This window comes from Xiphias gladius, chromosome 18 (genome assembly GCF_016859285.1).
Source record: "Xiphias gladius isolate SHS-SW01 ecotype Sanya breed wild chromosome 18, ASM1685928v1, whole genome shotgun sequence".
Classification (NCBI taxonomy): Eukaryota; Metazoa; Chordata; class Actinopteri; order Istiophoriformes; family Xiphiidae; genus Xiphias; species Xiphias gladius.
Window position 1 is genome coordinate 7,590,422 of NC_053417.1, and position 13,933 is coordinate 7,604,354.

At 41.0% G+C, this 13,933-nt stretch overlaps 2 protein-coding genes across 7 annotated transcripts in view; both read left to right on the forward strand.

The window, feature by feature from the left end:
- Positions 1–1,163: 1,163 nt before the first annotated feature.
- On the forward strand, positions 1,164–4,854 carry ubiad1 (UbiA prenyltransferase domain containing 1). 3 transcript variants are annotated; one of them, XM_040151905.1, is made up of 3 exons: positions 1,164–1,291; positions 2,368–2,988; positions 3,886–4,854. In XM_040151905.1, exons 2-3 carry the CDS (start codon positions 2,427–2,429, stop codon positions 4,371–4,373), a joined length of 1,050 nt encoding a protein of 349 aa, XP_040007839.1. In that variant the 5' UTR covers positions 1,164–1,291; positions 2,368–2,426; the 3' UTR covers positions 4,374–4,854. The 3 variants fall into 3 exon arrangements, with proteins under 3 accessions (XP_040007839.1, XP_040007837.1, XP_040007838.1); XM_040151903.1 differs by having other exon boundaries at positions 1,168–1,396; XM_040151904.1 differs by having other exon boundaries at positions 1,168–1,367.
- Positions 4,855–7,009: 2,155 nt separating this feature from the next.
- Positions 7,010–13,933, forward strand: part of mib2 (MIB E3 ubiquitin protein ligase 2) — a 47,419-nt gene continuing 40,495 nt past the window's right edge. The window contains exon 1 of one of the 4 annotated variants that reach the window (XM_040152295.1): positions 7,010–7,136. Coding sequence is in view for 2 of the 4 variants with exons in the window: in XM_040152293.1 (XP_040008227.1) it covers positions 12,964–13,024 (61 nt within the window). In the remaining 2 variants the exon portion in view is untranslated. Of the gene's footprint in view, positions 7,137–7,548; positions 7,593–8,134; positions 8,300–12,921; positions 13,025–13,933 lie in introns of those variants that run through there. The other 3 variants (XM_040152296.1, XM_040152294.1, XM_040152293.1) reach the window with 3 other exon arrangements.

Here is a 13,933-nt window from a genome sequence, read left to right on the forward strand (position 1 = left end):
ATTTTAACACGTTTCATTGTAATAAAATACTGTCAGCGTAGAGGACTTGATTACAGTATGTGATCTTTTGCTTCTTTATAGTAAAATCTTGTTAGAGCTTCCCTTTTCAGTCTGATAATCCAGAAACAAAGATCAAATCAGGACTCTAGGGTCGATGCCAATTTATACCTATAGTAGACTCTTGGTCATCAGCAGTCAGGTTCACAGCAGACATTTTGACCTGTAATAGCAGGAAAAGCACAGTTGTAGTTACTGGTAATAACATTGACGATGGCTGCATTATGTCAGTTACAGGGTTTGTGTATTGAGCATGCTGGCTCTGGGACACTTAAATAGAGCAGAGCCATCTTTAATGGTATTAACACCTGTTATTTTCCCACTCTGATGAGTCAAAATGTCTGCGGTGAAGAGGGACCATTAAACTTTGCATTAAAAAATTAACAGGTGGTGGTTTCAAGTTCATTTCCAGCAACTGCCATTTTTTCTAAAATCCCTGTACACAATGGTGTGAACAAAGCATTGTGACTCACGATTAAAAAAAAACAAAAACTAATGTTTTCCAGCAAAGAAATATACTTGTGAGCCTGCAGCTAAGCTGCCGTGACTGAGAAATGATATATTAGGCCGTGCTGGTATTATTGGTTTCTTGATTGCCTGATAATAATAAAGTTGATGCCTAGTACACTGCTGGGTCCAAAATACTTTTAGTATTTTTAAGTAAACATCTGCATTTTGGCAACTTTCACCTCTTTCTGCAGAACCAGAGTGTGGGCAAGAGATTGTATCATGGAACTGCACTGTACCTGCATGTGGTAGGAATGTGGCAGTTCACACCTCCAACTACTGTATTTTGTTTTTGTACCAACTGTTACAGCGGAGATTTATTTAATTTTGTCTTAAATTAATTTATTTTATGAAAGTTTTACATTAGATTCTTAGAGTGCTTTGGGTGGACTAGGAGTCATTGCTTGGGGCCCTTTAAGTACAATGTAGGATTATCTGACCAAACGGCTCCTCATGACCCCATTATACAAACGGACATGAATATAACTGCCGTGGATGTGGATTATATACATTTAATTTTCTAGAGTTTTCTTGTTTTTCGTATTGTACAATTTTTATGTTTATTATTTTTTTTTTCCAGAATAAAACACAAGTCGGAACCATTGGCAAGTGATACTGTTTCTTCGACCTCTGTGCGATGTGGCAACTTCTGGAGGAGGAAATGGCGCCCGTCAGGTGCAGCAGGGTGTACAGAGTCCGACCAGTCAAGTACCCTCGAAGTTGACACGTAAGCCATCAAACTGCCCCTCACCGCACCGGACTCGGCGGGCACAGAAACATGTTTTTGAGCAGAGAGAAAGCAGGTCTGTGTGGGATACTGAAGACATAGCTGGTAAGGGCTGCTGTCACCGTACAGAGCACATTAGCTCGGTGGCTAGCCTTTTAGCTCGCATAATCCCATAATCTCACCAGTTAGCCTGAGGTTGTTTGATCCTTCCCAGGATCGGTGTCCTGATCTAGTCTCTCCTCCGAGAGTAGTTTCCCCGGCGTTTGAGAGTGGGTGGTATTTAACGAAATGCCACGTGTATTGGCAAGCTAAACAACTAGCCCCTCTGTTTGTACAGCTCCGAAACCACCCACTTTGAAATTCACAGTGTCTGGCAGTAACGGTGCTGTCGCTGTAACGGAGACGTTACAGCACCCGGTCGGTCAAGGTCTCTTACCCTTCGCCCTGGGTTGAAACTCTTAAATAACAGATCTGCTGCAGCAGCAATATTTGTCATGCAGATAATATTCGTACTTAATATTAAGTGTAATTTATAAACTAATTTAGACAGGGCGAGGGCAAGTCCTGGAGAAGTTTGAAATGGTCTGATTATGTGGAATAGGTGTTAGTTGTGTGTTTTTTGATTTTTTTTTTTAGTACATCTTTGCAAATTTAATATATCAATGCTGCTTTGTTATTTCTGTTACCTCAGTATGGGAAGTTTAAACAAGATGTAACCTTTTTTTTTTTTTTAAAAACAAAATATGCCAAACTTCTGAATGCACTTATTTTGGTCAGAGACTGATACCTTAAAATGTAAAATATAATCCATAGTGTCCTGAGTTAGTAAATGATTGAAATATATTTTTAAAAAATAGGTGAACAAGAACGGAATTAAGGCCACCTTATGACACTTGGCATTTTTCCATATACAATACTGTTTGCACATTTAAATTAGTCCTCAAAGTATTGAACTTTGTTGCTCCTCCCTATTTTACTGTATACAGGGGGGGACATAATGTATGTATCAAGGCTGTGGTGTGTTAAATGCTGTCACCCATCTTTTAATCTTTTCTGATGTGTTTTTATTGCTACAGGAACAGCAGACTCTGACATTTGGGAACATTTGCTGGTACTGTAGACACCTTGCAGTGGAATGGCCAAAGAGCAGAAACAAAGCTGGGCAGAGACATTTGTTCTGGCTGGATCAAATGGTCACAATGGCCAGCAATGGCAGACTGGTATGAATAACTCGGTCAGTCACCCTCCAGGTGCGAACCACATGTCGACGATGGCCCGTGTTGCCTCAGATGTCAGGCATAAGTGTGCAGCATATGTGCTAGCGCTGAGACCGTGGAGTTTCAGTGCTTCGCTCACACCGGTGGCCCTCGGCAGCGCCTTGGCGTATAAACTGGAGGGCTCTGTGGACTTGGTCATCCTGATGGTGTGCGCGGTGGCCGTCCTCGTAGTTCATGGGGCAGGCAACCTTGTAAACACCTATTATGACTTCTCCAAAGGAATTGACCACAAGAAGAGTGATGATAGAACTCTTGTGGATGAAATATTGGCACCGCAGGATGTTGTCATGTTTGGAGCATTGTTATATTCTTTGGGGTGCTTGTGTGCCACTCTGCTCTACTTCCTGTCTACACTTAGGCTGGAGCACCTAGCCCTTATTTACTTTGGGGGACTCTCCAGCTCTTTTTTATACACTGGAGGTGAGTAAAATATTAATTTGAAACTCTTGGATTGCTGCCTTACTCTTTATCATCCATCTCAGTCACTAAAAGCGCACACACATACATCCGTGCATGCAGACGCATGCATCTCAAGTTGAAGCTACGGTTGGCAACGTTGCACGTTAGTGGCTCCAGGTCCCAGCAAAAGGTTGCTGTGAGGAGATTGGGAACTTGAGTAAGATGCCAGGAAAGTGCAACAACCGGTGAAGACAGTTGTATAGGTGTCTTCTGTAGCTCTGGAGGAGCTTTGTCAAGTCTGAGAAAATAACCCAGATGATGTCTTCAGGGTTATCTCAGCTTTGGCTTTGAGACTACAAATATAATACAAAAACCCTATAACATAACCTGGGGGCTTGGAGTTTAAAAAACGATGTGTACCATGCAGGGAAGCTCTAATGAACTGCTTTTATTTGTTGAATTATGGGAAATGTAGGATCCATTTTATTTTTTAAAAAGCTTTCTGCATACTACGGAGTAAAAGTCAGGATATCACACAGTCTCTGCAGCGTTGATTTTAACTGTTCCTTTTTTAAATGTTCAGTGTCCTTTGAGTCCCTGAACTTTATGAAAACGCAGTACTGGAATATTCCTTTAAATATTAGTACACTCAATCAGAAGCCTAAAGAACATTTTCGTGGTAATCAAGTTAGCTTACGTTATTATTTGTTGCATAAGTGGTTTTTCAGGGTTTTCCTATAAGGCTTTGATTCTTATCAGACAGCACAATTGACCTCCCTGATTTTCACGTGGAGCCAGAGAGATGATCAAAACACTGAAAACAGATGCTATACCTGTGTACTTGGGGATTTAACGGCAAGGTGTTGACAACCAGGAATCAAAAGTGCAAATGTGGCTTCTGTGTACTCTTTTCTCCAGGCATCGGCCTCAAGTACGTAGCCCTGGGAGACGTGGTAATCCTCATCACCTTCGGCCCTCTGGCAGTCATGTTTGCCCACGCCGTGCAGGTTGGCTACCTGTCAGTGCTGCCGCTGGTGTACGCCATCCCACTGGCCCTCAACACGGAAGCCATCCTCCACAGCAACAACACCAGAGACATGGACTCTGACAAGCAGGCAGGCATCGTCACCCTGGCCATCCTCATAGGCCCCACGCTCTCCTATGTCCTCTACAACCTGCTGCTCTTTGTCCCCTATGTGCTTTTCTGCATCCTCGCCACCCGTTACACCATCAGCATGGCGCTGCCTCTGCTCACGCTGCCCATGGCCTTCCCCTTGGAAAGGCAGTTCCGCAGCCGATGCTACGCCAAGATCCCCCAGAAGACAGCCAAGCTCAACCTCCTCATGGGACTTTTCTACGTCTTTGGGATCATTCTGGCACCTCCTGGCAGCTTGCCGTCACTGTGATTCATTAGCTTTGATATTTCAAATTTGGTTGTTTTAACACAGACTAGTTTATGTACTTCCTTGTATTTGTAGGACGCTATCTGAGGACTTTGACTTTGGTTTTAATTTATTTTTTAATTTATATGTTGAACAGAGATTTAGTTTAGGTCTTGCCCTGTGACACTTAAAAGCATAACCAGATGTATTTTTTTTAAGTATTAAGCCCACTGTAATGTGTTGGTAAAAAAAGTAAGAAGTGTTGGTGTCATTTTGTAGAGGTGGGCAACATTTTGATTATGTAAGGACAGACGATGAACCTACAGTTGCCATATTTCAAGTTCAAGACACAACATGTAGCATTGATACCTAAAAACATCAATAAACCATTATTCTCAACATTGTGCTCTCTCTATGGAACATACTGTTAATTTATTCATTGTGATTTTCTTCTGGAGAGCCAAATAGCATTTCACGGATTGTAATAAAACTCACTGATACTGATGCTGATGTTCCATGTCTTCATTTTGGAAGTTCACTTCACATGACAATTTAATATAACATGCAGGAGAGAAATTTTACTGGTTTAATGACAAGTTGAACGGTTTTTATCAGATGTTTTTTGATTTACACTAAAAAAGATTTATAAATATGGAAAAATATTGACTGAGGTTCCATTTGAGATTAACAAAATATGTGGTCTAAAATGAAAAAGCAATGAATGAGGAAAGAACTATCATAGTTGTAATAAAAATGAAGGCCCTTGTTTTCATTCGTCAAGCTGCTACCTGCGGTTGTTGCCATTTCCCTTGAGTTGGGAGCGAGAGATACAAAGATGGCACCGACTATCAGCAGGACACCTGAGGCACATTGTTGCTACACGAAAAGCTCCATGGTTTCAAGAGTGTTTGTCGTTTCTGACCTTTGTGTCCATGCTTCAAGTGACACCGAGGATGACACTTTACGGCAACGCAACACCACAGGAACACTATTTTATTTCTTTGTTACACCCTACCTGTGACTTGACACATAACCGTCTCTTTTCCTAATATTTTTTTGAATTGAAGGAATAATTTTTGTAGTTTCATCTGGTATGAACAGTACTGATTTTTAATTGAGCGACTATGAATGACGCAGCCTGTGTCAGAGGATATAGTTTCAGTGTCAACATTAAAAAAGTTCAAATTTACAAAAAAAACAAAAACAAAAAAAAAGCAAAATTAAATTTGTGTAGTGGCATGTTGGTCAACAGGAGGCAGTATTGGACAACCAACAGGCACAGATGTTACATGCTTTGTGTAATTACTGTTAAATCCCCCATCTGTGGGGTCAGATACACCAGTTCAACTGGTAGGTGTAAAGTTGAATTATTTGTACATCCTGTGTCTTAAAACGGTCAAAAGCTCGGTTTGCACCACTATTTTGATTAGGCAGGATAACCACTCCTGTAGCACAACATTCCCAAGACCGTATTGTGGTTTTTGTCGTTTTGTTGCGTCTCTTAGAAATTCCTTGACTTCCTTACAACACCCTCTGAATAAAGTTATTTTGAAACAAGACAGCAGAGAGCACAGAAGCCATATCTTTAACAGATATTAGAGTATGCTTCTTGATGTAAAGTTTGTATTACTTTGCATGCAGGCTTTGTGGTATGTCCCATTATTTGTTCTCTGTTCAGGTGCGGGCTTTTGAGAAAGCATTTTGAGCCCTTTGCCTTTTCCCGTTCGTTACAGTGTTTGAGTACAGTTAGAGTCTGGTGCTTTAATTGGGTTTTAGTTCACCCCAGGCTTCATCTAAATAATTACCTGGCTTCCCTCTGCATCTCTGTGGGTGCTTCGGTTTCCACCCATCGCCCCAGGAAATGTGGGGCGGATGACTTGGAGACTGGAAACTGCCACTCCCATCTTGTAAATGTTGTAAATAGTTAATTCAGATTCTAAAAAAGCAAGTTCGTTGTCTGCGCTTCAGAATATAGATATGATATTAATATGATCATACTATGAAATTGTGTTGCTAACATGCCTGTTATGAAGTACAGTCATTCAGTTGTTTAACCCTGTGACCCCTTAGCAGGCATGAATGTAACACTTGGAGTTCATTTTATATTATGAGAGATGAGAGAGAGGACACATATTAGGCTTGAGGCACGATGTAACTAAATGGCCGACTGTTGAAGGCCCCGTGGCCACCAGGGGTCCAACTAAGACCTAATTACACGTGAGGATCTGAGGAGTGGTGACATGTTTTTGTGCTGTTTTTTTCAAAATGTATTTTCAGTCTATAAAAGGAAAATGTGTCCAATGAACAGGTCACAAGTAATTGTTGTTTCGCCCATTTGAAAATTGCAAAGTTAATCAAATATTGTGTCTTACTAGATTCCCATAAAGGTTCTATCCTATTCCTATGGAGCCCAGTTTAATAAGGAAATATTTTGAGGGGTTATATACAGTCGTTGCTTGTTCATTCAATGCTTATTCAGTTCATTATAAAAAAAAAAGTGTGTGAACCATAAGCACACCCAGCAGATTTTTTTTTTTTTATCTGCGGCTGGAAACCTGAAAATAAACATGGTTGAATTAGGGATATGTTTTGTTTATTACGAGGAGCACGTGAAGGCAGCATTAGTAGTGACGCAATGCATGGGCGTGTTGCCATGGCTGTGTACTGCAGAACCGCTCAGTGTAGTAAATACAAATTTGTCCTAAAACAAGCCATGTCAGTGTCGGTTGTGGACAGCGACACGGAATTGTATTTTACCACAAAGTAAACATTCTTGACAAAGGCCCGGTAAGTAGCTACACCAATAAAGAACTAAGTTCATACCAATAAAGGATGGCCAAACATAAGTTAGCTAGCTAGCGTTCATGTCAGACAAGCTATTTGTACGCACAGTTCCTCCATCATCTCTTATTGTAAAGCCAAGCAGAATTCAGTTCACAATTTTGCCAAATTAATGTTACCCCAATTTTTGTAATATGCTACAGCATATTGCTGACGAATGATACATTCGCACGTGAGCGACCCTCCAGCGCTTTAACTCTGTTAAGATTAAACGTGTTGAGTTGATTTGCCCGTCAGAAATATTCCGGAGTCAAATTAGCATTATATTAAAGTGGGCGATAGGAAGATGTTGGTTAGGAACATTGTTGACGTCAGCTGTTAATTTTAGGAAGTGTCGCTTAAGCTATAAAAAGAAATGCTTCTGGGTGGATGCTGTATGGTTCATTTAAGGAATCGTCACAGGTCTGTTTTTTTTTTTTATATACCGTGTAGGTTCCCTTCCCGGAATCGTAAGTAATTAAATGGCCAGATTTTGAACGACGTTTGGTGTTACGTTGTAACCACATGAGAAAAAGAAAAGTAACCCGGGCTGTTACTTGACCAGCTAGTAAGCTAACTTAGGCTAGCTGACTGGTGGGAATTGTCGGTGGTTTTACTGTACCTGTCAGCAATTGGCCAGGTTGTCAGTATGTACATTACATTGTGTTGGATGTTGGGAACAGTCGTTGTTACCTGACTTAAGCTTAAAAAGAAACAATTATGGGAGTGTATGGAGCGCAGCTGTTTCATCAATGATAGGAGCATTATCAGAGAAATAATTTAGAGAAATAAAGTTGTTTCCTGACGCTCGTTGCTGTATTGAAATGTGAGCACTAGGACATTAAGAGCTGTAGCTGTAGCCGTTAAACGAGACCTGACCCTTCACACTTGCCATCCCTCTGGTCATCTGGAAGTGAAGCACAGCCCAGCTGCAACTGGACATAGTTAGGATTGCTCCTAGCCACACCTACTTGGAAGCAAATTTTCAGTCATCTGCTGTCTCTCTGGTTTGTTGTCCCTCCTTGGCTCCACAAATCTTAATCAGAAATGACTAGTGGTTCAGAGGAACAGGCGATAAGTTGATTTCAGTTGAGAAGAAATGGGAGAAATATTGTGTGGAAATTCTCAAGGTAAGATAACTTTTGGAAAGGGTTTCCCCTTGTGTTCATTTCTCTGTTGGTAATTTAAAGGCAGCCTGTGCAAAACTAGCGTCTTTAGTAGTGATGGTTTTATGGGCCCTGTTTTTGTTTGTTTGTATTTTGAGTGCTTTGTCTCTGAATAGCCCTTTTTCCATAAATTCTTGGTATGCATTTTGTCTCCGAATATGTTTCTTTTAGCAGTTTAATACTGGAAGGAAAATAACTTATACATAATTTTTCCAGACTCTGTATGTAGGGCATATTTTTTAGAGATATTTTAATTTTAACACAATTAATGTTAGTCATAACTACACGTGCAAGTTAGAATATCCAGCTTGTGGATTATAGTCACCTTTTCTTTCGATGAGGAATGCTGACAGTGTTTCACCATCACTTCTTTATTAAGAAAATGATCAGACTAAAATTTAAAAGATAAAGGCACTCCTCGCTGACAGACTTGCAGGATATTGAAATGCAGAGCTGGACAGTTGTAGCTGTTCCCACAGCCCAGTAACAGTTTTCACAGTAACCAGTATTGTTTGACTGAGGTTGCAGAAAGCAGCATTTGTGCCAAATAATCACTGGTTTCAAATGTTATGTTTTTGTACTGTTCAATTTTGCAGGAGAATGTAATTCCTCTTGAGGTGGAAAAGCCTCAGCTTGAGAATCATCGACTTGAAGCAATTGTATGAAACAAAATGAAATGTTACATAAGGATCAGTACAGATGAAAGACTTTTGGTGGGCAAGCAGTCATATTGACTCAGTTATACAATAGGTTATCAGTAAAATTGGCTCATACCCATTATATCTGTACTGAATGACACTCTCCGGCCAGAATCCTATAGTGAATTGAAGGCATTTTTTGGCAATTCAAAATATCAGCTTAAACTTGCATACTACCAGTGGTGTTAGACTTATACTCTTGACCAGTGAGCTGCTGTGCTTTGCCTAAGGTTGGGCAGCATGAAGATGTATATACCATGAGATGATAAAAATGTGCTGCTGGTTTTGATTCATACTGAGGTATCTGTCCTATTAACATCTTTTGTTGTATTAGACCATTGCGGACAGGTTTGAAAACATTAAGTTGCTGTATGAATACTAGTTTATAGTATTTTTAGATCAATGTGATGAAGTACTTTGATCTGTCAGCTATCTAATTCGGCCAAAGACAGACATTCCCATTCTGTGTGTGTGTGTGTGTGTGTGTGTGTGTGTGTGTGTGTGTGTGTGTGTGTGTGTGTGTGTGTGTGTGTGTGTGTGTGTGTGTGTGTGTGTGTGTGTGTGTGTGTGTGTGTGTGTGTATATACATACACACACATATATATTACAATCCTGTAATACTTAGCTAGATTACAGTTTGAGTTGCAGTGTATCGTGCTTTCCCGAGAGAGTCAGCACCTCAGTTTGATATAGACTGAATAACTGTCATTGATCTCTGTGAGAATGTTTTGTGTTCATGGCAGCAGTTTGTAGGAGGATAGCATCCAGTAAGAATTGATAGACATACATAGAAGCAGCAGGTCCAGATGAGGAAACATCAATGCTTTTTTTCCTTAATGGTTTATTATTCTTTTTTCTTAAACTCTGTACAGTGTTGGAAAGATTAATATTATATATAAGTGAGGTAAAGGATGATGTGTCATGATGATGCTAGGTTAAAATTCAAAATGCATAGATGGTATGGTCTTTAGTCTGAGCAGTGAGGATGGCTTGTTCAATTAGACGAGGCCACAGGAAAGGAGTAGAGTAGTATTTGACTAGCTGATTTGATTTTAGAGCCTTAACATGCTCGCTGTTCCCCCTTGTCTATTATAATATAGAAGAGCTTCCGAACAAGGCTTGGTTGATCAGACATAACTTGCAACTATATTCCAGCTGCGTGAATGAACGTTTCCTGTTTTTATGATCTAGACCAACAAGTCTATTACATGGACAGCAGCAGCTTTGTTTGCAAGATAGGAGAGTGCTTTAATAAAATAGATCATACGCCTCTGTCTCAAACACTTCCTAAGCCCCCATTCATTCATTGGCTATTCATATCCTGGCAATGGCAGCTGTACATTCATGTTTGTGTGCCAGCATCAGCAGAATGCCGTTTTGGCTGTTTTTTGGAACCATATTGTTGATGTCTCCCACAGCTGTGGCCACATTAAAGCGTATTGTTCAAGGCTAGGAAAACACTGGGACACACAAGCACGCACACACGCACAAACACAATATTTCTCTCCTACTTTCCTGTGTGGCCTGGAGGAGACTCAGGGTTGGTATTGCCAGCTCGCCAGCGGCGGTTGCACAAACCAGTTTGTGACTGAAAATGAGCATCATGGCAGGTGCCCATTCATCAAAATCTCCTCCAACCCAACCTCTTTTCTTTTCCCTGAGCCCCCACCCCCCCAAAAAATAACAACATCCCCCTGAAACGTATGCCCCTCCCCCCTCCCCTCTGTCCTCTGCTTTCAGCTCATTGGCAGTAGAGCGTATCGCGTCCCCAGAGGCTATGAAAGAGAGGGCTGTACATCCTTATGTAGAGCTTAATGCGCATGTTTTCATACATATTGATCTGTAAACACAGGGTGTCAGCTTCACACGCGTGTTACTGAAGCTCACGTCTGCCGGTAATGGAATATAGCATCAGAGGAGTCCTATGCGGAGCAAAGCCCATTGGCCTGCTTTTATGCGAGAGCAAGAGAACGTCGACCTGAATGCAGCGCTCGTCGGGCAGCCACTCTCCCTGGCCATCCTCCTCCCTCTCTTCTCCTCTCCTCCTCCTCCTCCTCCTCCATGGTGGTAATCCTTGCTGACACAACGCACAAAGGACTAAATGCTGGCTGCATCCTCCAGCAACAGGGCTCTATCGCTTCTTCCTCCTCCAGCTCTGATTATCTACAGCCAGGCTGTTTGCCCGTACAGCAGGAGGCTGTTTCTGTAAGACTGCTTGGAACTGTATATCACATCTCTGGAATACCGGCCTGGCTGCCCTCCTCCTCTGCCCCCTGCATCCCCTGCTCCTCCACGGCCAGTTCATTCAGGGAGTGCATCAGAACACGGTTCCAGCCCTGAGGAGGCGTTTTTTTTTTCGCTGGAAGCTGGTGGTACCACTGGTAGTTTATTTCTTTTTCATCATCTGATGGCTTTATGTAGCAGGAGGTAGGAGCTGCTTCCTCTCCTTCCATATTTTTGTCCGTCTCCTTATTCACCCTGCTGCAGATCACTATACCAACAGGTAAACCAGCTAAACAGGACATGCTTTGATGCATTTCAGCCTTGTCTGTTTGGGTAATATCAACGAGTCTGTCTTTAAGACTGTGAAAACCATGATGAGGCTGTTCATATTTTAAGACAGAGCAGAAAATTTTCTTCTAGACAGTTTGAATTTTTTTGAAAATAAATGAGATTGGCATTTCAGAAATAAGACTAGCCAATAGTTGTCCTCCTTCTTGTAATGAAATGGCTGCTGCTATTGTCATCAGACTGTCATAGAGGACAAATTTGCTGATTTCATTGTTTTCACAGAAAGTTAAAATGATCATGTGCAAAGACAACATGCATGCAGCTGGTACATGTCCGTGGCCATGTTACTACAGCTGTGCCACATGTCATTGCAATCTGTAGTAGAGCTAGTAGACATGCTAAGCAGGCAGGCAGACACCTGGCTGGCCTGGCTGCTGCTTTCATTGTTTGTGTAACAGACTGGTGACGATCAAACAAGCAAAACATATTTGTCCTGACCTGCAGACAATGCATCGCAATAATCTAGTAAATATGATGATGTCAAAGTTGTGCAAGTAGTTTTGGGTTTCAGTGTGTGTATTTTTGATTGCTGGCTATCAAAAATATCTATCACAACATTTTATGTATGTAGTTAACTACATCATATAGACAATGGCTACCGTGCTGTGAGAATCAGTATCAAAAAGATTTTAATCACATAGTGTAGGTGTAGGATTCATTTAGGGGAGTGATTGTGTCACTGAGAGTACTGTATTAAATTTAATCTCTCAAGCACTGAATGAAATGTTTCTATCCAGGGATAGCGCAGATAAGACTGAATGCTTTATGTTTACTTCAGGTGAAGTTAGTACATATTGTGTGCTTAATGCGCAAGTAGGAACATGTGATTCAATATTGACTTTTAACATGTCGTTTTACTTGAGGTCTAAGCCTGGACTGTTAGAGCCTTGCTGGTTGGACTTAAGAGTTGTGAATCTAACTCATCTTACGAGAGACTAGCCTTAGCAAACACAGAAAATGATCAAAGCCTCCCCACAGTACTGATTATCTGTCCCATTATTATACAAAGTAATGTCTTTACCTGAAAAACAATCCTCTTATAGGATCAGAACTGCTCTTTTGTAAGTAATTTCTTTACCTTACTCAGTCAGCATGTTTTTTTTTTTTTTTTTTTTTAGATAATGCCATAGGCTTGTCCAGTCCTTGAGCAACATTTACCAGACAAAAAAATCAACCAAGCAGAGGAAAAAAACTGCATGTTCCAAAACAAAGAGCAAAGTTCATATCAAACCAAATACTAAGAATGTGCCAAAAAGGGTTCACTACCCTGTTAGTAGGATAACTGGTTCATAGCGCTCAGGGTTTCATATGGTCCTGCGGGTTGACAAGGGATAACAGCAGTGCAAGGCTCATGTTGTCATGACAAACTGGAATCATACAGCCGCCAACATGTTCAAAAGTGGGCTGAAGATCATGGGAAGTGAGTATAAGAATTCACAATATTTTGATATTATAATCTGAGCATAGTGTCATCAAATGTACAGTAATTGTTCTTAGGGAACATACTTTGCTGTGGTAGAGTTTTTTGCAAAAGGGTCCAGGTATAAAGTTTGCTTATAGGAACAATTCTGCTGGTATCAAGTTGCTTTCTAAATATTTTATTAAAGCCACCAAGCTTTGTAAGTATGGTTTTGGAAAAGGTGGACAAGACAAGAAACATTTGACAATGGCAATGTAGTACACTATGGATTTGTTTCAATAGTGGAGTGTTTAATTATATCTGATCATTATGAGTCATTTCCCAGATTCCACATTCAAAGGTTGCCTTTGTTATTGGAGATCCACAGCACTTTTTAGAGTTGGATTTTAGAAAAGGTAGGCAGGCCAAGCAGAAGCCTGACATGGAGAGTGCTATTTTTGGCTGGTCACCCACTCTGAGGAAATCTTTGTAAATGTGTTATTTACTCGGGGCCCTTATTGATTTTCTCAAAACTCCCATGGCCACCAGATTTTTCTGACATGAACCAGTTGCAGCAGGCTGATGTTAAGGCTGATGAGGCTAAAGTCATAGAGCTTGTGTTTAGATTACACTTTGCTATGCATTTAGGCCTGGTGGCTATAGCACAGAAACCACTAGCACAGGCAAACAGCCTCCTCTTATTAGACATTAGAGTGAGGATATAAGCCAGTCAGACCACTTGTCACAGGACATACAGTCCAAGTAGGCCTTTGCTGCTTCACAGAGTAGCACGTATCTAGTGGCACCGGTTCTGCCAATAATAATACTCCTGACTCATTTTTAGTTGTGAAGCTGCTCAGTGATAATTATCAGACTGCAAAGGTGGGTCTGCCTGTATGTCGGATACAGAACTACAAATATGCTTATCTG

What these genes read in the sequence shown, in the direction of transcription:
- ubiad1 (XM_040151905.1), top strand. Translation starts at nt 2,427, where the DNA reads ATGGCCAAAGAGCAGAAACAAAGCTGGGCAGAGACATTTGTTCTGGCT. An exon ending in CTCTTTTTTATACACTGGAG is followed by an intron (nt 2,989 to 3,885) that starts GTGAGTAAAATA and finishes TCTTTTCTCCAG; the next exon opens with GCATCGGCCTCAAGTACGTA.